A 21799-nucleotide genomic window follows, 5' to 3' on the forward strand; every position below is an offset into this window, starting at 1 on the left:
AAAGGGAAAGATTTTTCTAAAACAAGAGTTTCAGGGGACACATTCTGGCAGGAATGTGTAAAGTAGTTTGGAGAGAAAGAGCCAGAGGTAAAAGAGCAGCCAGAGTAATCATTGTAGGGGTTCAGGCATAATTAGGATCTATAATAATGTTGCAAAGGAATGCAAATGAGGACATAGGTGCAGAAGATACTACAAGGTAATCATGGCTAAGATTTGTTAAATATCTGAATGTGATGAGTGAGAAAGGAATAAAAAGATAACTACATTTCAAATTCTGAAGCTGAATGACTGAGACCCAGTGACACACATGCTAAAATCCAGGAAGGAAATCTTGGACGAAAGCATCGAGTTCACTTTTTTTTTTTTTAAGTGTTTATTTGTTTTTGAGAGAGAGACGGTGAGCATGCATGAACAGGGTGGGGGGCTGGGGGCAGAGAGAGAATCCCAAGCAGGCTCCATGCTGTCAGGACAGAGCCCGACACACAGCTCAAACTCACAAACTGACGTGACCTGAGCCATAACCATGAATCTGGACACTTAACCAACTGAGTCACCCACGCTCCCCTGAGTACACTTTTAGAACTCTTGGTTTTATGGGATGATGATGGGAGCTCAAGTAGAGATAACCAGTAGATAGTTGGGAATAAAATCGGTGCTCAGGAAAGAAATCTTACAATAAAAAATGAGGAAAGTCACGAGCCTTTAAAGGGAGGACAGGTAGAATTAAAGACTAAACCGTGAGTGGCTATTCTTCACCAGAAGCCGTCATGATAGTGTCTGTGGTAATTAATGAGGGAGTGATTCCCAAGAAAGAGCGGCTTAGGGATACAAGTCAGGATTTTAAGGTTCCACTCTACCTTCCTATATAAAAGTTGTATCATGAAGGAATTGGGTTTTAGTTCATTAAGTAACTTACCCTACAGAATCTGACCAAAAAAAAAAAAAAAGTCTCAGAGTATCAAAGAAGAGCCAGTGTTTGAGCTCTGAGTCTGGAAAAGATTGTAGAAGTAAGCCAGGAGGGAGGGAGATCTGTTCTACACCAAGAGGGCAGTGTGTGCAGAGGCATGGCGGGGACTGCAAATGCCTGAGCATACTATCATTGAAGGGGAAGGCTCCAGAGCGTCAGACTCCAGAGCATGCCAGGCTAAGCAGTGGGAACCAGCTTTCAAAAGCAAGGAAGAGCCAGTGAAGGTCATTAAAACGAGGAATAACTACATCAGATTTACCTTTTAGAAAAATCTGGCAACAGTTTGGAGGATAAATTGAAGTGGGGCTATTTCAATAGTACAGGAAAAAATCATAAAGGCAATGATGTAAGCCATGGAAGGGGAAAAAAAGATAGATTTGGAAGAGACTTGGCAGAATTGTTAGAATTTAGTGTTCAAATGGATGTTAGATTCTGTGCATTCTATTTGAAGGTCACAAAAGACACTTGCTATTTAAATCTAAGTGTAAATTTAAGTTAATTAAAATTAAATAAACTAAATCTAGGGAATCTGTAATAACACAGACTTCTTTTCACCCCCCCTCTCATATTGTAGTGATCTGGTGCCCTTACACAATGCCTGTTCTTATGGTCATTATGAAGTAACTGAACTTCTGGTCAAGGTTAGTTCTCTTCTCTTTTTCATAGAATTATAAAATCAACTTGAAATACATTGTATACCTGTTCGCTATGTGTTTTCAGTGCCTGGGGGATATAGAAGGAATATATATAATCCTTACAAGATACAGATGATTTATAGGTCAGCATTTGACCACTTTGAGATTTTTGAGGTATTATATTTATTTTTTCTAAAAAATTTTTTTAATGTTTGGGTTTTTTTGGTTTTTGGGTTTGTTTTTTTTTGAGAGAGAGAGAGAGAGACAGCACGAGCAAGAAAGACAGAGAGGAGAAAGGCCAAGAGAGAGGGAGACAGAGAATCTGAAGCAAGTTCCAGGCTCTAAGCTGTCAGAACAGAGCCTGACATGGGCCTCGAACTCATGAACTGTGAGGTCATGACGTAGGGCAAAGTCAAGAGCCGGAGGCTTAATCAAGTGAGCCACCCTGGCTCTCAATATTTTTTTTAATGAAGTATGTATGTATGTATGTATGTGTTTTATTTAAGTAATTTCAACATTCCACATGGGGCTCGGACTCACAACCCCAAGATGAAGAGTTGCATTGTATTCCACCTCAGCCAGCCAGGCACCCCCAGGTGCTCCTTTTTAATGAAGTTCTTAAACTGAAGTATATTTAGCTAAGGGCAGCTAGGGTGAAGAGAAGTCTAGAAACCATCTGATAAGAAAGATGAGTGAAGGAGCTGAAGGTGTTTAGATTCAAAAAGAAAAACGTAAGAGTTGCTTTCAAATACCACAAAGAATTTTGATTGTGAGAGAGGAGATTCAACTAGAATGACTTCTGTGCTCCGTCTAACTCCATCAGTTGGAAATGACTGAAATTTAAAAAAGACTAACAAGGATGGGGGAGCTCTAGAACTCAAACATGCTGATAGCAGTGCAAAAATAATACAGCCACTTTAGAAGACTACTTGGCAGTTTCTAATAAAAGTAAACCTATATCTGCCATATCATCCAGTAATTCCGTTCCTAGGGACATAGCATGTGTCCATAAAGAGACTTGTACATGAATGTTCCTAACAGTTTATTCATAATAGTCAAAAAACTAGAAATAGTCCAAATGCCCATCAACAGGGTAATGGATAAGTAAATTATGGTATATCTATACGATGGAATGCTACTCAGCAATAAGAACAAGCTATTGATAACAACAGCATGAATGAATCTCAGAAACTTTGTGTGTGAAAGAAGCTAGACACAAAAGTACATGCTGTGTTACTCTATTTTTATGAAGTTCAAGAACAGGTAAATCTAACATGCTAACAGTCAGAATAGGGGCAGGAATTCTCTATAAAAGGAGCATGAGAGAACATTCTGGGGTAATGAAAAGTATCCTAAATCCTGAGTTGGTTGATGGTATCATGGATGTATGTATTTGTCAAAACTTGTCAAACTATTCACTTAAGAACTGTGTTTTACCATATGTAAATTATGCTGCAGAAAAAAAAAAAAACCTTAGAAATGGAAAAGATGCAAGTTAAAGCTTCATTCTTAACTTTTTAACAATAAGAGTTAAATAAGGCCCTTATGCATAGGCCTAGCAACAAGTTACTGGTTTTCAGTGGGGAGAGGGGTTTTTTCTGAAACAATTAGTTTGAAAAATGAACTTTGAGAGTATAATCTATTTAAGCTTGCATGATGTTAAATTACACAGTACTAATAATTCTAAATTCTCTTAAAGATCGAACATTAAATACATGCTTAACCCTCCCCCCAACCCATCAGCACGGTGCCTGTGTAAATGCAATGGACCTGTGGCAGTTCACTCCTCTTCACGAGGCAGCATCAAAGAACAGGGTTGAAGTGTGTTCTCTTCTCCTAAGTTACGGTGCCGATCCAACGTTGCTGAATTGTCATAATAAAAGTGCTATAGACTTGGCTCCCACACCACAATTAAAAGAAAGATTAGCATGTGAGTATAAAATGATGGATGTTCAACCTCGAATAGTAAGATACCAATAAACTAAAAATTTGTTCTTATTTGTTTTTAGAAATTTTTAAATAATAGCCATGATACCCTTAGCCATGAGTATCTGTTCTTGTTCAAACCAGCATATTTCATCATTTGGAGGTTTCTACTCTTAAGATGCTATGAAAAGAAAATACGTTTGTATTTGTTTTTTCAAGTCAAATTCAATGTTTTTTATATGTATTAGTCTAAGTAGATGGTATGGATTTGAAAAGAAAGAATTTGGGTTTTGTTCCTATCTTTGGTGTGAGTTTCTGATTAATCTGCCATGAAGTTAAAGTGTTATTTCTAGGATTGCTGTCTTGTAAACATAGTTCCCAGATCTTACTATCTAATATTCTTTAGTATCTAGGCAGTTCTGTGGTTTCCTGACTATAACTGAAATAGATGTGAGAAACAGCCACCTATTTCAGACCCAGTATTACTATACAGAAGTAGGAAACTTGTGTTACATTTGTATTATTCTGAAACAATAAAGGCTAATGGGTGGTTTCACAAATCTGATGAATAAAAGGAATCTTGAGAAAATACTCTTTCATTTGTTCATCAGTAGGTGGCTCTTGGAAATACTTGACTTTCTGGTTACCAGTTCTCTGATGTGTGAGCAAAATTATCTGCTACTGCCATAATGTTAGTGTAGGGACCATGATCACTCTTTGTTTTCTTTACTGGGAAAAATTCTCTGCTTTCAAAACTTCTTAGGACACTCAGGCCTGGGAATATATTGCAGTACTCCAGATCCCTGCAGACCAAAATAGATCCTGTGTTGGCCGTGGGCTAAATCTGTGTATACATTTGAGGATGAATTGGGTCATAACCGAGGGAAGCTGATATAGCACTGTCTCCCTTTTGGGGGGTTGTATTTGGAGAATATCTTTAGAGCCTCCATCTATTTTGGTAGATAATTTTGAGAATACTTTGAAGAAAAGTACTAAATGTCTTTTACTAGGTAAGTCCCGTCAATTTGATAATTCTCATGCATATTTACATGCTTTTTATTCATCTAGATGAATTTAAAGGCCACTCGTTGCTGCAGGCCGCACGGGAAGCTGATGTTACACGAATCAAAAAACATCTCTCTCTGGAAATGGTGAATTTTAAGCATCCTCAAACACATGAAACAGCATTGGTAATGTTTCTGATTAAAGTTTTTAAGATGCAATAACCAGAAACATGCTAAACTAACTTCTTTTGATGAGACAGAATAACAATGTCCTACTTTTACTAATAGAATTGTTTTAAAAATCTGTTTTTTTTTAATTAGTGCCTGAACATATATAAAGAAAAAAATTCAAACAGTACAGAAAAATAGACAACCTCACCCCTCTAAAAGGCAATACTATTCATCATTTGAGTATCCTTCCAGAAAAAAAAAAAACTATTCATATACTGGCATATATCATATGTAGCCTTTTTATTAACATAATAGTACATGTCATTGTCTTTTTTATTACAAAAATTGTAAATGCTTCTGATGGAGAATTTTGAACCCACTCAGAGTAATGAAACAGAAAATAATTCTGCCATCCATATAAAAACCACTTGATTTTCCTCCCAATATTATGATTTTTTTTTTTTTTTTTTTTTTTCAGAATTAGCCGAAGGCCTATATATATCCCCTCTGTACTGTGTGCATAATGTATCTCTGTGAGTAGAGACTGCTTCCCTTGATAGAGCTAATAACACTTCTGTGGAGCTATAACAAAGTAGATGAGAATTGGGCGGTCTCTGGAAAAGCAGAAAAGAATGGGAGCTAATAGGGATAAAGTGATGGCAGACAGGAAGAGAATGGTGTAATCAGAGACTACTTTAGAAGTAACAGTTTAAAAGGAACAAAGTCAGTCCTGCTGTATGAATTGCAGAATGTGCTTTGGGTGAGGGAAGGGGGCCCTCAGTAAACAGATATGTTTAGGGACAAGTATAACTCAGAGTCTTACTTACCTAATAGTTTGTAGATCATTAATTTTCTTGGTTATTGGTTAATTTTCTTCCTTGTGTCATGATGTAAACTATGTGGAGGTCATGTAGGAACATGTCTATAACACATTTTAAGTCTTTCTGCCACTTGAGTTGTAAAAAATATCCAAGCAAAAACATAGTAAAGCTGCAGACCAATAAGAAATACTAGTGCAAATTATCAAGATGGTGCAGAGAAATCTGGAAAGACTGACAGGAAAATTTTCTGGTCTGAAAAACTAATTCTATATATTATTTACCCTGTAAGGAGTCTACTGTTAAACAACATATTTTTGTTACTAATGTTAACACATAATAGGAGTTAAGTATTGGTGGATAGTTGTGATGCAGGGAGGGACAGTATCTTCCAGGCTTCCAGAGATTACAGGCTCTGCCCCACGATGGGGCTGAAGAAGAGGAGTGCAATTTTTTTTTTTAATTTTTTAAATGTTTATTTTTGAGAGAGAGAAAGAAAGAGGGAGTGTGAGCAGGGGAGGGGCAGAGAGAGGGAGACACACAGTACGAAGCAGGCTCTAGGCTTTGAGCTGTCAGCACAGAGCCCAATGCAGGGCTCAAACCCATGAACCGTGAGATTATGACCTGAGCCAAAATTGGACACTTAATGGACTAAGCCACCCTGGTGCCCCAGGAGTGGTTTTGAAATGGATGTGATCAAGAATTCTTGGGAAAAAACTGTTTCCATTCTGTGTGCTATCCTGATAGATGTCCTGGGGTGACAACTCAAAACATACCAAAAGAGCTGTGTTTACCAATTAGAAGTGGTTTTATTGAGGGTAAAGGTATAGTTTTGGTGACAGCAACTACACAGAATGAATCTGAAGCAAAGTCATGAAGATCAGATAAGCTTTATAATTAATAACAGGTTAAAATAAGAGAACAAGTTTCATACGTACTTTGTATTTAGATGTATAGAACAACTTAGCTTAACAGTTATCCAGCACTTTTATTTCATGAATTCTTAGGCTTCAATTTAACTTAATATCTTTCCATTGATCTTGTCTTTCACACATTCATACACTTACTGAACACCTATAATATATGCATATCATCCCAGATATTAGGGATTCGCTTGGGGACATGACCCTGAGATATACAGTAGGTTTATAACTGGCAAATCCCCACTTCCTATCTCCTTTCCTCTTTGACATATCATAGATCTAGATGCTACAGCCTTTAGTGTAGAGCGTATCATCTTCTCCCATAGATTTTGCCTAACCCAAGTTCCTTACTCTGCTTAAGCAACTAGTTGAGAAAGGAAGTAAATACTAACCTTGGCTATTTGATCTGTGCTGTTACCGAGCAGCATCCACAGCTGATGAGTGTCTTTTATTTCTTCATGTAAAGAAACTCCAACCTTTGAGGTGTTTTATTAATTAAACTTTTAAAAAAATAACATGAACACCATGTTATGTGGGAATAGTTTTAAAAGGAGTATTGGTCACCGTAATATAAATTTTCATCACGGCACTAGTGGCTTTTTCCAAGATGTAAGACAACTATAAAACTTGACCAGAATATTTAGTAACAGATACTCTCTGGTAAATAGGATTTGCAGGCCCTGCCAGAATTTGGTAATTGCTTACATTCTATCCAATAGAAAGGCTTTGAGTAGCAAAGTTAGGTCAAAAATAAAACAAAGAAATCAAATAACTTCTTGGTTGTACTTGAATGGAAACACAAATGTTCTTAAATAAAAATCAGTTTTATATAGTCCTTGATTAATGCTGCAATTTAAATTATCTAGCATTGTGCTGCCGCATCTCCATACCCCAAAAGAAAGCAAATATGTGAACTCTTGCTAAGAAAAGGAGCAAACATCAATGAAAAGACTAAAGAGTAAGTTTACTTTTAGTAATTAAAAATTATTGACATTTTATTTTTTGGGTAATATATTCACTGGCTGACTTTTTCTTTTTTAAGATTCTTGACTCCTCTACACGTGGCATCTGAGAAAGCTCATAATGATGTTGTCGAAGTAGTGGTGAAACATGAAGCAAAGGTATACTTCCTTTTTGGTAATCTTTGGTAATCCGGTGAATCATTATCTGTTTAGCAGATGTAATACCTGTCTTCCTAAACTGTTTACTCTCTCGCAAGTACTACTTTTTTCCTGTTAATCTATACTTAAAAATAGATTAGCAGGTACTTTTCTTTATCTGATTTTTTGCTAGAAGACCTAAGGATTTATTCAAAAGTACATGTCTCCAGTATATCCTTCCCTCTCCATTCTCTTTACCACACCCCACTGGTCAAGTTATCTTTGGGGTCTTTTTTTAACAATACTCTTGAGAATATCCTCAGCTGGAGACACACTGATTCTCACCCATCATCTCCAGTCTTCTCTCACTCGTGTCTTCTGTTCCTTGGTTGCCATGATAACTCTTGTTGTTTACCCCAGCCACAGTCTTTCTTACTCTCTGTTATTTCTGTGACTAAGCTAGAGGATTTGGAACAGAAGGAAGTAAATGATTTAAATAATTTGGCTGAAAACTCCCCCATATTGGGAAGTTAGTGTTCTTTAGTTGACATTTGTATACAAAGCATTTTATTCTTAGAATAATTATGTTTTCATCAGGCTAGAGATCATCATTTATCACCCAGGAACTTTAAAAAATACCAATCAGTAAAAGACACACATGGTATCCCAGATTGGAAGAGATGACAGTCACCTAATTCAACAGTCTTCACAGTTTAGCCACAGAGCCTTGCCTTTTCCAAACAAAATCTTTAGTAGAAGCCCATTACATAACAGAAAGAATGGAGCTGCTCTGAATGAAGGGAAAAGAAAGGGGTAGAGATTCCTTATCCCTTGGGTGATCCCAAGACTCTTCCCTAAATGTGCTTTGCAGAATAGTTTTCTGATCTGTCCTTCCTTGGGATCCCACTCAAGGAACCACTTAGAATTCTTTCTACAATTTCTTGTTTGTGTTTCCTCTCAGTGTCCTTTTCTCTTTGATTTGGGGGAATTCTTGATCATGTATAATCTCAGTCTTTCCTGTTGTAAATTATCAAATAAAATAAAGTTTATTTCTGCTTGACTGCTTGGCATATCTCGTCTGTTCTATAACTTTTCATAGATTGCTTTTTCATACATGTGGTGCATTACTAGAAAAATAACTGAATACATACTAAATTTTGAGTTGTGAAACTCAATGAAACAATCTTGATGAGGGTGACAAACCTGGTTTGTTCAGGAACTGAGGGATTTCCAGAAACAAGACTTTCCGTGCTAAAACCAGAGAAGATCCAGGCAAACCAAGACAAGTTTGTCATCCTGATCTTCACGCAAAGTGGTACCCAAATAAAGTTTTTAAAAGTTTTTAAGTGGATGTACTTCACATTTCAGTGAGTTTTGTTAAGGGAATAAGTAGATTAATTGTCCTGAGCATTTTAAATCAGTTTTCAGTTTCCATAAGCATGGACACTGGCTATTTATAATCTAGCCTGGGATTCATTGAGAAAGTCTTAATATATTCCTGTTTAAATATTCCCTGATTCTATGAATATGAATTGCATTGTCTCAATTCGCACTAGTGGCCATAGGATTGATAACTGAGGAACTTAATTTCTCCCTTATGTTTTAAAGAATTATTTCTCTGGTAGGGAGGAGTGCAGGTAGGGATGAGATGGAATTAGCATTTTACTATGTTGTTTTATTACATACCCATCAATTTCTCCCTCTGTCCATGTGTATATATACATATTACACATTTCAAAGTAATTTGCAGATTGCTATACGCTTCTCCCTAATATTTGCATATAGGCATTATCTAGAGGTCAGTATTTATTTAGAGGTTTTGGGGGGGATATAAAACTTACATACACTGAAATGCACAAATCTTAAATGTATGCTTGCTGAATTTTGACTAATGCATATACCTGTGTAACCAAAACTTACCAAGATATAAAATGTTCTTTCATGGCAGAGGCAGGATCCCATCCAAGCAATCTCCACCCTTAAGGGAACAGCCATTTTGATTATTTCCTATATAGATTAGATTTACCTGTTCTAAGCCTTCATGTCTATGGAATCATATAATATATACTCAGTGTAAGGCTTTCTCCTCAGTATATTTTGGAGATTCATCCATTTACCAATAATTTGTTCCTTTTTATTGCTTGGAATTATTCTGTTGTGTATATGTAATGTATTTGTTTATCTAAACAAATTATATTTGTGTGATTAAAAAGGTAGAAGATTAAGCCAATAGGAATAAATGTTTTAATGCTGACTTAGTCTCTGGCTTTGTTACTGTTGTGTATCTTGGGGTTAGTATCTGCATTTCTGGACCTCAGAGAGCCTTAAAAACATACGGATTAAACTTTTTTAGGCAATGTCTACCTCAGAATGCACTAAATTTACTAATACTTTAATGTCAAACACAACTGTTATTCAACATTTCCTGCTTTTAACCCAAAAAGGTCTTTTCTGATATCAGCCTTCATGAATTGGTGAATTTATGCTCTAGATGTGAGCAAAAACACTTGTTTTGGCCCTGGATAATAGGCTTCATAAGAGAATAATAGAGATTTTTAAAGTAGTAGCAAGTGTTCAATTCATGATTGGATGGTTTTAAGTTTTGCATTGCAGGCTAATTTTAGCTTTCTCTGCATTGTTAAGGTTAATGCTCTGGATAATCTTGGTCAGACTTCTCTGCACAGAGCCGCACATTGTGGTCATCTGCAAACCTGCCGCCTACTCCTGAGCTATGGGTGTGATCCTAACATCATATCCCTTCAGGGCTTTACTGCCTTACAGATGGGGAATGAAAACGTGCAGCAACTTCTTCAAGGTATTAAATGCTTTCATAAAATCAACTTTTTAAAATTAACCTTTAAGGGGCGCCTGGGTGGCTTAGTCGGTTAAGCGTCCGACTTTCACTTAGGTCATGATCTCGCGGTTCGTGGGTGCATCGGGCTCTGTGCTGACTGCCAGCTCGGAGCCTAGAGCCTGTTTCGGTCTGTGACTCCCTCTCTCTGACCCTCCCCTGCTCACGCTGTCTCTCTCTCTCTCTCTCCTGGAAATAAATAAAAACATTAAAAAAAAATTAACCTTTAAATTTTTTCATATATTACATAGGAGTTGGTAGTAAAAAGAAAATGTAGAATATTTAGCAGTTATTTCATAACTTTTTATACTTACTCCTCCAGATGTCATGAAGTCTTAATTATGATTTTGTTCCAGTAGCGTTTTCTGCCCAGTTTCTTCTAAAAGCTGGCTCTTAAGTTATTATCTAGAAAATGTTTAAGAGTGAAGTATAATAGTTGCTATTTCTTTAAAAAAAGGAAAACATAAAAAGATAGGTATCTCTTAGTGGAGCATCCATAATGCTAATACTCTGAAGACTGTCCCTATGTCCTCTTTTTTTACATCCCTCATATAGGAAGCATGTAGAATTTGTACCAGGTAACCAACTATTTGACTTAATAAACCATTTAACTATTGAATACATGCATAGTCATTGCATTTTTAAATACTTAGATCAAATATCTATTTTGCATAGGTTATATGCTTCAGCCTAGAAATCTGGTAAATAGTTAATTGTCAAGTTGGTTTCCATATAACACCCAGTGCTCATCCCCACAAGTGCCCTCCTCCATGCCCGTCTCCCCCCATACCCATCAGTCCTCAGTTCTCAGCATTCAAGAGTCTCTCAGGGTTTGCCTCTCTCCCTCTCCCCTATTCCCCCCTTCTTTTCCCCATGGTCCTCTGTTAAGTTCCTCCTAATCCTCCGATACGTGCAAACATATGATATTTGTCCTTCTCTGCCTGACTTATTTCGCTCAGCATAACACCCTCAAGGTCCATCCATGTTGCTCTCTACATGCTTTAAAAGAGAGGAACACAGGTCTGTAACTTTGAATGTAATGTCTCACTGACGTCCCTGGGTCTGGTCTGTTAGGAACTGAGTGTCAGACAAAAGGGGCTCCAGGGACCTCTGCGTTCCCGACGGCCACGAGTCAGCGCTTCTCTGCTCAAACCTCAGTTAGTCCATATTCACTACACTCTAAGTTAGATGGACATTTTTCATCAGAAAAAGTACACACATTTGCATGAATAAGGATTTTCATGAAAACTTTTAAAAAGGTACCTGTCATTTTTAACATTTCCATAAATAAGCATATATTCAACCAGTNTCCATGTTGCTACACATGGCCAGATTTCATTGTTTCTCATTGCCATGTAGTATTCCATGGTATAGATAAACCACATCTTCTTAATCCATTCATCCATTGATGGACACTTAGGCTCTTTCCATGTTTTAGCTATGGTCCAATAAATTTTAAAGTGACTTTGACATCTCAGAGCTCAGATGAGAAGAAATCTAGCAGATCAAGCCTCCTGTATCTTTAACACTTTTGATGATCCTTATGCCTGTGGTCTAGAAACCGCCTTCTGAGAAAAACACTGAATAGATGAAGGCGGGTTGGTAAAGCCTCCTGGAAACTGCCAGAACTTAACTAACTACAAGATGCTTTCAAGATTCTCTTTAGTTCCCCTTGTACGACACGACAGGTTTGTCTCAGTGTCAGTTTTGGTGTTTTAACACTAATCCTATTCATTTGTGTAGTGATGGACATTTATAGTCTTGCTAATTTTATGCTAAGCGATTTCTTACCTTTACAGCGAGTTTCTTAAATTGTCAAAGTAGAATTCCCAGGTGAAAGGATCACATATAATTGTTAAATCATCTTCTAGAAAGGTTTTTAAGACCATTTTATACTCCTGCCGACAGTATATGACAAGACTTGTTTGTCAGTGCTAGTATTATTCCTAGTCTTTCAGTTGGGTGAATGTGTGTGAACTTTATAAGTAAGGATGCTTTTTTAAATGAAAAGTATAGAAATATTGTCAGTGTAACCTCCCCCTTTTCCATTTTGCCCACTAATGGATAAAAAAGAAAAATCTTGTATCTCATTTTAATTTGCATTTCTGAGACACATGTTGCAGTATTTTTTCCTTTTTTTTTAATTTGCCTTAATAAGTTTAATGTTATGTTATTGCCTGACATTTTTCCAAATTGAATTTGGTCCTGCCTTCGTGTACTACTCTAAGAGCTTTTTTACTCTAGGTATAAAAATACTCACATTGTCTTTCAATATTTTTAAGGTTTAATTTTTTTATCCTGCAGTGTTTAATCCATTGGAATTTATTTTGTTCTAAGATACAAAAGTACATGTTTTCTTCCTTTTCTGTGGTATTTTAAATGAGCTATAAAACAAAATTTCAGACCGGAAAATGACTTTAGTTATCTTCTAGTCCATCTTTTTTCTTTGTAGAACTGAGAAAATCTGAGGCCCTTTGCCCCAGTTCAGATAACTAGTTAAAGACAGAACTATGGTTAGATCTCTGGCCATTGCTCTCCTAATTTAAAGCTTTTCCACTATCCAGTGGCCTTGGTTGTAGAACATGCCATCTTTCATCTATTTTATATTCCATTATATTGTTTAAATCACCGTTTATAGTTGTTATTTACATTTACGTAAGTTTTGTGTATTTATATGCGTGTATATGAAATGTTTCCCAGATTTTTTTGTGTGTCAAAAAAATTTTTAACAATGTCTTACTGGTTTTTCCCTACCACCATGGAGATTTACCTAATCTACCAAACTGCAAAAGAACTTTACTTTGATCTCCCTTAAAGCTTGGTCCTCCCTTCTAAATAAGAGTTAATCACTCTTTCCTTTCTGTTTTTAGAGGGTATCCCATTAGGCAATTCAGAGGCAGACAGACAATTGCTGGAAGCTGCAAAGGCTGGCGACGTAGAGACTGTAAAAGTAAGATATGATCTTACGTTTTTGTTAACTTTGGGTTTTTATTTTCACAGTGTTTAATGAATCTGTACTGTTGTAATGAAGAGCCTAGTTATGTATATGTGCCTTGTTTTAAAAGGTAAATAATGAGGGGTGTCTGGGTGGCTCATTTGGTTAAGCATCCGACTCAAGATTTCAGCTCAGGTCATGCTTTCATGGTTCAGAAAATTGAGCTGACAGCACGGACATTCTCTCTCTCCATCTCTCTCTTTGCTCCTTCCCCACTCACAGTCTCTCTCAAAATAAATAAACAAAAAAAGACAAAACCCTTTAAAAAAAAAAAAAGGGTAAATAATGATCTAGTTCTTTGCAAGTAAGGATCATTGTGCAATGAAAGAAACTTTTTAGTTTCCCATGCATCTCTGTAAATACCTCACAATTACAAATTTATGTAAACTGCATGTTTATGGAACTACATTTTGTTTAAAGCACCTATTCCTTTGTCCCTTTAAAAGAATAAGATAACAAATTATTATCCATTGTGTACATTAGACACATAAAACAGAAATGGGGAAAAGAACTCAACAGTGTGTCGCTGTATTTACATATTTCTTCTGGATTCATTTCTTTTCCCTTTCTACCACTGTGTTGTCACTTTTCAGAGCCTCAGTCTCCTAGTAATCATCAGTTCATCTAGCCAACTTCAGCTCTTACATGGCCCGTCTCCTCTGGTGATCCTCTGTAGAAGAACCCTTCTTCAGATTTTGCTTTACTTTTTACTGTAGAGTCATATGTAATGTCTGAATGCCTGTACCAGATATTTCTGTTACCTACAGAAATTGTATATCCCAGTAAATAACTGAGAGCCTAACATTTTGAAAAGGCAAGACTATTTTTTAGTTCACCTAATATAGATTAATATGTTTTATGAATTAAATCTTCAGTAATGCAATGGGTTTTTGTTTTTTTTTTTCACTGTTGCCCTCAGACTTTTTTAAAACAGTGGTGCTAGTCCTATTTGAGGGAACAGTGACATGTAATAAGTTTTATAAACTAAATTTACTGATGTGTGACAGAAGTAGCTACATGAGACAACTTCACTGTATTTCTTTGGTGTCCTCAATCCTGCACAGACTCACCACACAAAGTCAGTTTCAAATTTCCTGAGACTGAAATGCATTGGTGTCATCTGAACTTGAGCTTTAGGGAAACTTATTACTGTCCTTTTAAATATAAAAGAGATTTCTGAAGTTGATTTAAAAGTCCATGTAATCTTTTCCTACTGCTTTATGTGGGTAAATAGTAGTACAATCATCTTTAAGTAACTTTAGATTTTATTTTCTATATAATTTCATTTTTCAAAGAAAAAACATTATAATGCAGTCTTATTGTTTGATAGTTTTTATATTTACAGTTTCATTTGCTTAAGTAGGAGGTTAAATAAGACACTGAAAGGAGGATTTGGTTTTTATTATTGAATACTGCTGACTTGTGGAAAAACAAGTCACTTGAGGTAGAAGTAGTGAGTTGGTTCTTTTTTTTTTTTTCTTCTTTTTTTTTCCCCCATAGAAAAGTGCTTCAGAAATTAAAGGCAAGGTACTAGGTGGCTAGTCAGTTAAGCATCCAACTCTTGGTTTTGGCTCGGGTTGTGATCTTGCAGTTTGTGAGTTTAAGCCCCACATCAGGCTCTGCAGTGGCAGCACAGAGCCTGGTTGGAATTCTCTCTCCTCCTCTCTGCCCTTCTGCTTGCACTGGCTCTATCTCTTAAAATAAATAAACGTTTAAAAAAAGGTAGGGCTCCTGGGTGGCTCAGTCAGCTAAGCAGTAACTCTTAATTCTGGCTCAGGTCATGATCTCATAGGTTTGTGGTACCAAGACCTGCATCGGGCTCTGTCCTGACAGTATGGGGCCTGCTTGGGATTCTCTGTCTCCCTTTCTCTCTGCCCCTCCCCTGTGCATGTGCTCTTGCTCTCTCAAAATAAATAAACTTTAAAAAAATGAAAGGCATGTAGTTAAAGGACTACTAGCTGATTTGAGTGCAAAGGGCTGGTGCTGGATTAATTTTAAACCCTTGAGGCACCTGGGTGGTTCAGTAAATTAACTGTCCGGCTTTAGCTTAGGTCACGACCTCACAGTTTGTGAATTCAGGTCCCACGTTGGGCTCTGTGCGGATAGCTTGGAGCCTAAAGCCTGCTTCGGATTCTGCATATTCCTCTCTAAACGCCCCCCCGCCCCATGCTCACTCGCTCTCTCTCAAAAATAAACATTAAAAATTTTTAAGTATTCATTCACTTACGTATATTAAAGAACACAAAGCTATATTCAGTATATATAACAGTGAAGACTAGACTTTGTTTTTGTGAAGATAAAAGGAGTCCAGAGGAAGAAAGATAAAGAGAAGAGATGCAGACAGGAATTGGACTTAGGGAACAAAATAATACCATTGGATTAAGGAAAGCCCTTTCTTTCTCATTCTCTGGGAATAAGCATTAGGCCATCTTCACTTACTCTCTGCTTTTAAAATCACTTGATGATACTTTATTTCCACAGCCTTCCTAGTCCTTATTTGTCTATAGACGGGGGACTTGGTGTGAATCACTAGGACAGTGACATCTACATATTATTACCTGTATTACACATTATTATGTGTTCATTTGTGTTTGTTTAGATACATCAGGCTAGATGTTTCTTCCTAAGTATTAGAAAACTTGTCTCAGAGCACACAAAACTAAACCGACGGCGTAAAATGGCTGGTGATAACTATCCCACCTAGCAGCACATGGCACATGTATTAAAAATACTCATTTTTCAAAGCCATGAAAACCTGTCTCAAATGCAACACTGAATCTGTATATCTAACAATCTCTTGTTTGGAAAGTATAAAAAAGGTTTATCAGTCCTCTGATTAAACCCCCTGAAATTAAACCCACGGATAGCTCCCCACTTTGGTTTATTAGGTTTAAGTTATCCCTACTTTTAAGGCAAGATAGTAAAAAGTAAGAGTTTTTACTAATATTGATATTCTTTTGACCTTTTTTGAGCACCACAATTTATTATTTGTTTCTTTTCTCCCCCCAAACATTTGTACTTTGCATACAAACATGAATAAAAGTGTTATTCTTGCAGCTTTTCTCATTTAGGCTTCCTCATGTAAATCAAAGAACACAAAAAACTATTTGACTCTTAATTTTCCCAAGAATCATAAGTGGAGTTCCTTGACTACAAACATCACCTAGAAACTTGTTAGAAACACAAGTTCTCAGGCCTCACCCCAGACACACTGAATTAGAAAATCTAGAGATAGGATCCAGTGCACATGAAAATTTGAGAACCACTGGCATAGAGTGGTACTTCTCAAACTTTAGTGTGCTTACAGATCCTCTAGGGATTTTGTTAAAATGCAGACTCTGACTCCTTAGATGGGGGTCTGAGATTCTGCATTTGTAACAAACCCCAGGTGATGCCAGTGCTCCTGTGATGCAGTGTACCTTTATGTATATTTGCCATGAATGATTGCTGATGATTGGTAGTTTAGCTTACCTTTATGTAACTAGTAGTAGTGATAATGATAAAATTTACCCACTAGCTTTAGCCAGAGATGGTACAGGCATAGAGAGGACCAGAGGGATTCCCAATATATGACAAGGTAAAATAAGAGTAAATAGTTTCTGGGGTACCTGGGTGGCTCAGTCGGTTTGGTGTCCCAACTCTAAATGTCGACTCAGGTTATGATCCCAGGGTCATGAGATTGAGCCCTGTGTGGGGCTCTGCGCTGACAGTTCAGAGCTTGGGATTCTCTCTCTACCTTTCTAACTCGCCCTCCCCTGTTCTCTCTCAAAATAAGTAAATAAATTATAAAAAAGAAAATAGTTTCTGAGAATACTGACTTAATGCAACAAGAAAGTAAACCAGACATTTGAAATTTCTACTAAACAAATGAAAACAAGAAGTCAGGATATTCAGCATCATGTGTGTACTATGTTCCATCCTACAGAAATTGTGTACTGTTCAGAGTGTCAACTGCAGAGACATTGAAGGGCGTCAGTCCACACCGCTCCATTTTGCAGCTGGCTACAATAGGGTGTCTGTGGTGGAGTACCTGCTGCAGCACGGCGCTGATGTGCACGCTAAAGATAAAGGGCAAGTACCAACAGCTCCTGGGCCTCTTCTCCTTTATCTGCCCTTTCTAGGAAAATACAGAAAAAACAAATTGAAAATCTTTTTGATAGTTGGGTTGGTAGCTCTTTTATTTTCAGAGAAGTTTGTTACCTAACACTGGCTTAAAGGTAGCTTCTTAATTTCAGTTAAGATTTTATGATGGTTCTGGAGTGCCTCGGTGGCTCAGTTGGTTGAGCGTCCATCTCCTGATTTGGGCTCGGGTCATGGTCCTAGGATCAAGCATAGAGCCTGCTTGAGATTCTCTCTCCCTCTGCCCCTCCCCTCCTTGCACACTTTTCTCTCTCTCTCCCTAAAAATAATAAATAGGGGCACCTGGGTGGCTTAGTCGGTTAAGCTTCCAACTTTCGCTTAGGTCATGATCTCGTGGTTCGTGGGTTCGAGCCCCACGTCGGGCTCTGTGCTGACTGCCAGCTCAGAGCCTGGAGCCTGTTTCAGAGTCTGTGACTCCCTCTCTCTCTGACCCTCCCCTGCTCACGCTGTCTCTCTCTCTCTCTCTCCTAGAAATAAATTAAATAAAACATTTTTTAAAAATAAATAAATAAAATAAAAATAATAGATTTTATAATGGTTAGCATTTATATAAAGACTTCTTTGTATAATGCTTTGTAATCTTAAAATGACCAAGGAGATTAGTGTGTTTGATTTTTAATATAGTGAGTTTTTCCATTTGCATTGAGGATATTTGAATTCTTTATTTTTCTTTAAAAATACACAGTTCTCATTTCTAGGTAGTCTATAGTGTTTGTTATATTCTCTGCAGTTTAAAATATTTTTCAGATCTCCTCCCCAGACCCTCCGAAAGTAATTCCATTTCTGTTTTCAAAAAATTTAAGTTCTATTAAATACAAGCAGTGTAATCTTTTAAATTAAATCTTTGTGGGGGCACCTGGGTGGCTCCATCAGTTGAGTGTCTTGACTTCAGCTTAGGTCATGATCTCAACATTCATGGGTTTGAGCCCCACATCAGGCTTTGCGCCGACAACAAGGAGCCTGCTTTGGATTTTTTGTCCCTCCTCTGCTTGTGCTGTGTCTGTCTCTCTCTCAAAAATAAATAAGCATTGAAAAATAAATAGGAGCACCTGAGTGGTTCAGTCAGTTGAATGTCTGACTTCAGCCTAGGTCATAATTTCGTGGTTCACAAGCTCGAGCCCTGCATTGGGCTCTGTGCTGACAGCTTGGAGCCTGGAGCCTGCTTTGGATTCTGTGTCTCCCTTCCTCTCTGCCTTTCCCCTGTGTGTGCATACATGCTTGCTCGCTCTCTTTCTCTCTCTCTCTCTCAAAAATAAACATTTAAAAAGAATTTTTTTAATAAATAAAAATTTTACAAATACATATTTTTGTGTTGCATTGCTTATGTAATTTTTCATTTCAGAGGCCTTGTACCTTTGCACAATGCATGTTCTTATGGACATTATGAAGTTGCAGAACTTCTTGTTAAGCATGGAGCAGTGGTTAATGTAGCTGATTTATGGAAATTTACACCTTTACATGAAGCTGCAGCAAAAGGAAAATATGAAATTTGCAAACTCCTACTTCAGGTATATTTACTTATTGTGGACTGGGTTTATTACATAGAATATGTTTATATTTCTAATAACTTTTAATATAAACTTAAACTTGTAAAGGGGTATGAAACAAAGCTAATTCTCCACCTCAATTTCAGAATAAATGTCATGAGCAGTTGTATATCTTAATCTATGAGGATGTTTACCACACACAGATTTATTATATATAAAAGTCAGCTATCTTCATGTTACAGTTCTCTGACTATTGTCTTAGTTTTCCTATAGTCCTTTAACCTCAAGACATTTGATGGATTATGTAATTTATAAGCCAGATTTTTTGGCACTAATAAAAGTGATAGTACTGGTTTAATACAGGTACCAGCGTAGATATTTTACAGTTAAAACAAACATTAGGGCATTTGGCTGCCTCAGTCAGTAGAGCATATGACTAAGTTAAATTTATACTTTATGTCAGTGTAAAAACTGAAAATAGCATACATCAAAGTAAACTGTTAATGAAATACTACCTTATTTTGAACATAGTTTAAAATTTTTACTACTTATAGGGGTACCATGTAATTCTTGATCTCAGGGTCATGAGTTCAAGCCCCATGTTGGGTATGGAGCCTATTTTAATAATAATAATAATAATAATAATAATAAAATTAACTGCATCATAAAAGCCCAATAATATTTAACTGCCTCTGTATTCTTATTATAATTTTCTATGTACTAAATCAGATATAACAACCATGTTAATCTTTAAGGTAGAGTCTCTCCATATAAAATAGGTGTTTTTGGTGTGGTTACATTGACTATTTTCTCATTGACTAAAGGCAAACTTAAGCCAGTACCTCTTTGTTTTTCACATGCCCAGCATGGTGCAGACCCTACAAAGAAAAACAGGGATGGAAATACTCCTTTGGATCTTGTTAAAGACGGAGATACAGACATCCAGGATCTCCTTCGGGGAGATGCAGCCTTGTTAGATGCTGCCAAGAAGGGCTGTTTAGCCAGAGTAAAGAAGTTGTCCTCTCCTGATAACGTAAATTGTCGTGATACCCAAGGCCGACATTCGACACCTTTACATTTAGCCGGTAAGTTGAATGAAGTTATACACATTTAAGCTGGTGACATCTGAGGTTCATTTTACCAGAGTAAAATATTTCCTGCAAGTAAATTTAAAAGACGCAAATCATATATCTTCTTATACCACTGTCACCTGAGTATATTTGTACAGGGCAACTATATTTCATGTTCACACATGCTAATGTGTTACATTCAGTAAGAACAATTGAAAGAGGCTCTACCAGTCTCTCTAATTTTTAATTGGTGATTGAATTTTGGCCATATAAACTTCAAAAAATAAGCCTGCTTGAGCCAGCCTTCCTCCTCATGCTAAAACTTTCCATTCTTAGGATAGCTATTAAGCACAAGCAGAAAAAAAATCTTAAGACTTTAAATAAAGTTACATAAACTGGGACACCGGGGTGGCTCAGTTGGTTGAGCGTCCAACTTTGGCTCAAGTCATGGTCTCATGGTTTGTGTGTTTGAGTCCCACATTCGAGCTGTCAGCACATAGCCTGGAGCCTGCTTCAGATTCTGTCTCTCCCTCTCTCTGCCTCTCCCCCACTCACATTGTGTCTCTCTCTCTCTCAAAAATATTTAAAAATTTTTTTTTGTTTTTTAAATAAAAATTTACATAAACCTATTGCCAAAGTAAATTGTTATATTTGTTAGGCCTGCCATAGGAAGGTACTGCATAGTGGGTACTTCAACAACAGACTTATTTTCTCACAGTTCTGGATATGAACGTGTTGGCAGGATTAATCTCTCCTTGGGCTGCAGATGGCCACATTGTGTCATCACATGCCTGTTGTCTGTTGTGTGCACATGCCTGATGTCTCTCACTATGTGTCCTAATCTCCTTTTATAAGGACACCAGCCAAGCTGGATTAGGGCTTTCCCTACCAGCCTCGTTTTAACTTAATTACCTCTTTCAAGACCTCATCTCTAAATACAGTCCCATTCTAAAGTATTGATGGTTAGAGCTTCAACATAGGAATTTGGGAGACAGTTGAGCACATAACATTTTTATAAGTTTTTACTCATGAAATGGCACGATGCAGTTGTTTCTTTTTTAATATTTTTTATTTATTTCTAGGAGAGAGAGAGACACCACGTGAGCAGGGGAAGGTCAGAGAGAGAGGGGGATACAGACTCTGAAATTGGCTCCAGGCTCTGAGCTGGCAGTCAGCACAGAGCCCGACGCAGGGCTCGAACCCACGAAGCGCGAGATCATGACCTAAGCGAAAGTCGGACGCTTAGCCGACTAAGCCACCGAGGCGCCCCACAGTGCAATTGTTTTTAGTGCAGGTGACAGCATGGTTTCAGTGCAGCTTCTTCAGCTACATGGAAAATACTAGGGAATGGGCCATTAAGATCCCTGAACTTACAGCTATTTTTTTTTATTTTATTTTTTTACAAATAGTTTATTGTCAAATTGGTTTCCATATAACACCCAGTGCTCATCCCCGCAAGTGCCCTCCTCCATGCCCATTTCCCCCTCCCCCCCACATCCATCAGTCCTCAGTTTGTTTCTCAGCATTCAAGAGTCTCTCATGGTTTGCCTCTCTCCCTTTTCCCCACCATTTCCCCCCTTCTTCTCCCCGTGGTCCTCCGTTAAGTTCCTCCTAATCCTCCTATACATGCAAACATATGGTATTTGTCCTTCTCTGCCTGACTTATTTCGCTAAGCATAACACCCTCAAGGTCCATCCATGTTGCTACACAT

The 21799-nt window shown here is 37.3% G+C and overlaps 1 protein-coding gene across 1 annotated transcript in view; it reads left to right on the top strand.

Annotated features, from left to right (window-relative positions):
- Positions 1-21799, top strand: part of TNKS2 (tankyrase 2) — a 67810-nt gene that overhangs the window by 21713 nt on the left and 24298 nt on the right. The window contains exons 7-16 of the mRNA XM_039230219.1: positions 1542-1608; positions 3346-3532; positions 4597-4718; positions 7311-7402; positions 7487-7565; positions 10188-10359; positions 13266-13345; positions 17316-17461; positions 18873-19038; positions 19883-20102. Coding sequence (XP_039086150.1) covers positions 1542-1608; positions 3346-3532; positions 4597-4718; positions 7311-7402; positions 7487-7565; positions 10188-10359; positions 13266-13345; positions 17316-17461; positions 18873-19038; positions 19883-20102 — 1331 coding nt within the window. The remainder of the gene's footprint in view (positions 1-1541; positions 1609-3345; positions 3533-4596; positions 4719-7310; positions 7403-7486; positions 7566-10187; positions 10360-13265; positions 13346-17315; positions 17462-18872; positions 19039-19882; positions 20103-21799) is intronic.

This window comes from Hyaena hyaena, unplaced genomic scaffold, assembly GCF_003009895.1.
Source record: "Hyaena hyaena isolate Hyena2069 unplaced genomic scaffold, ASM300989v1 scaffold_44, whole genome shotgun sequence".
Taxonomy (NCBI): Eukaryota; Metazoa; Chordata; class Mammalia; order Carnivora; family Hyaenidae; genus Hyaena; species Hyaena hyaena.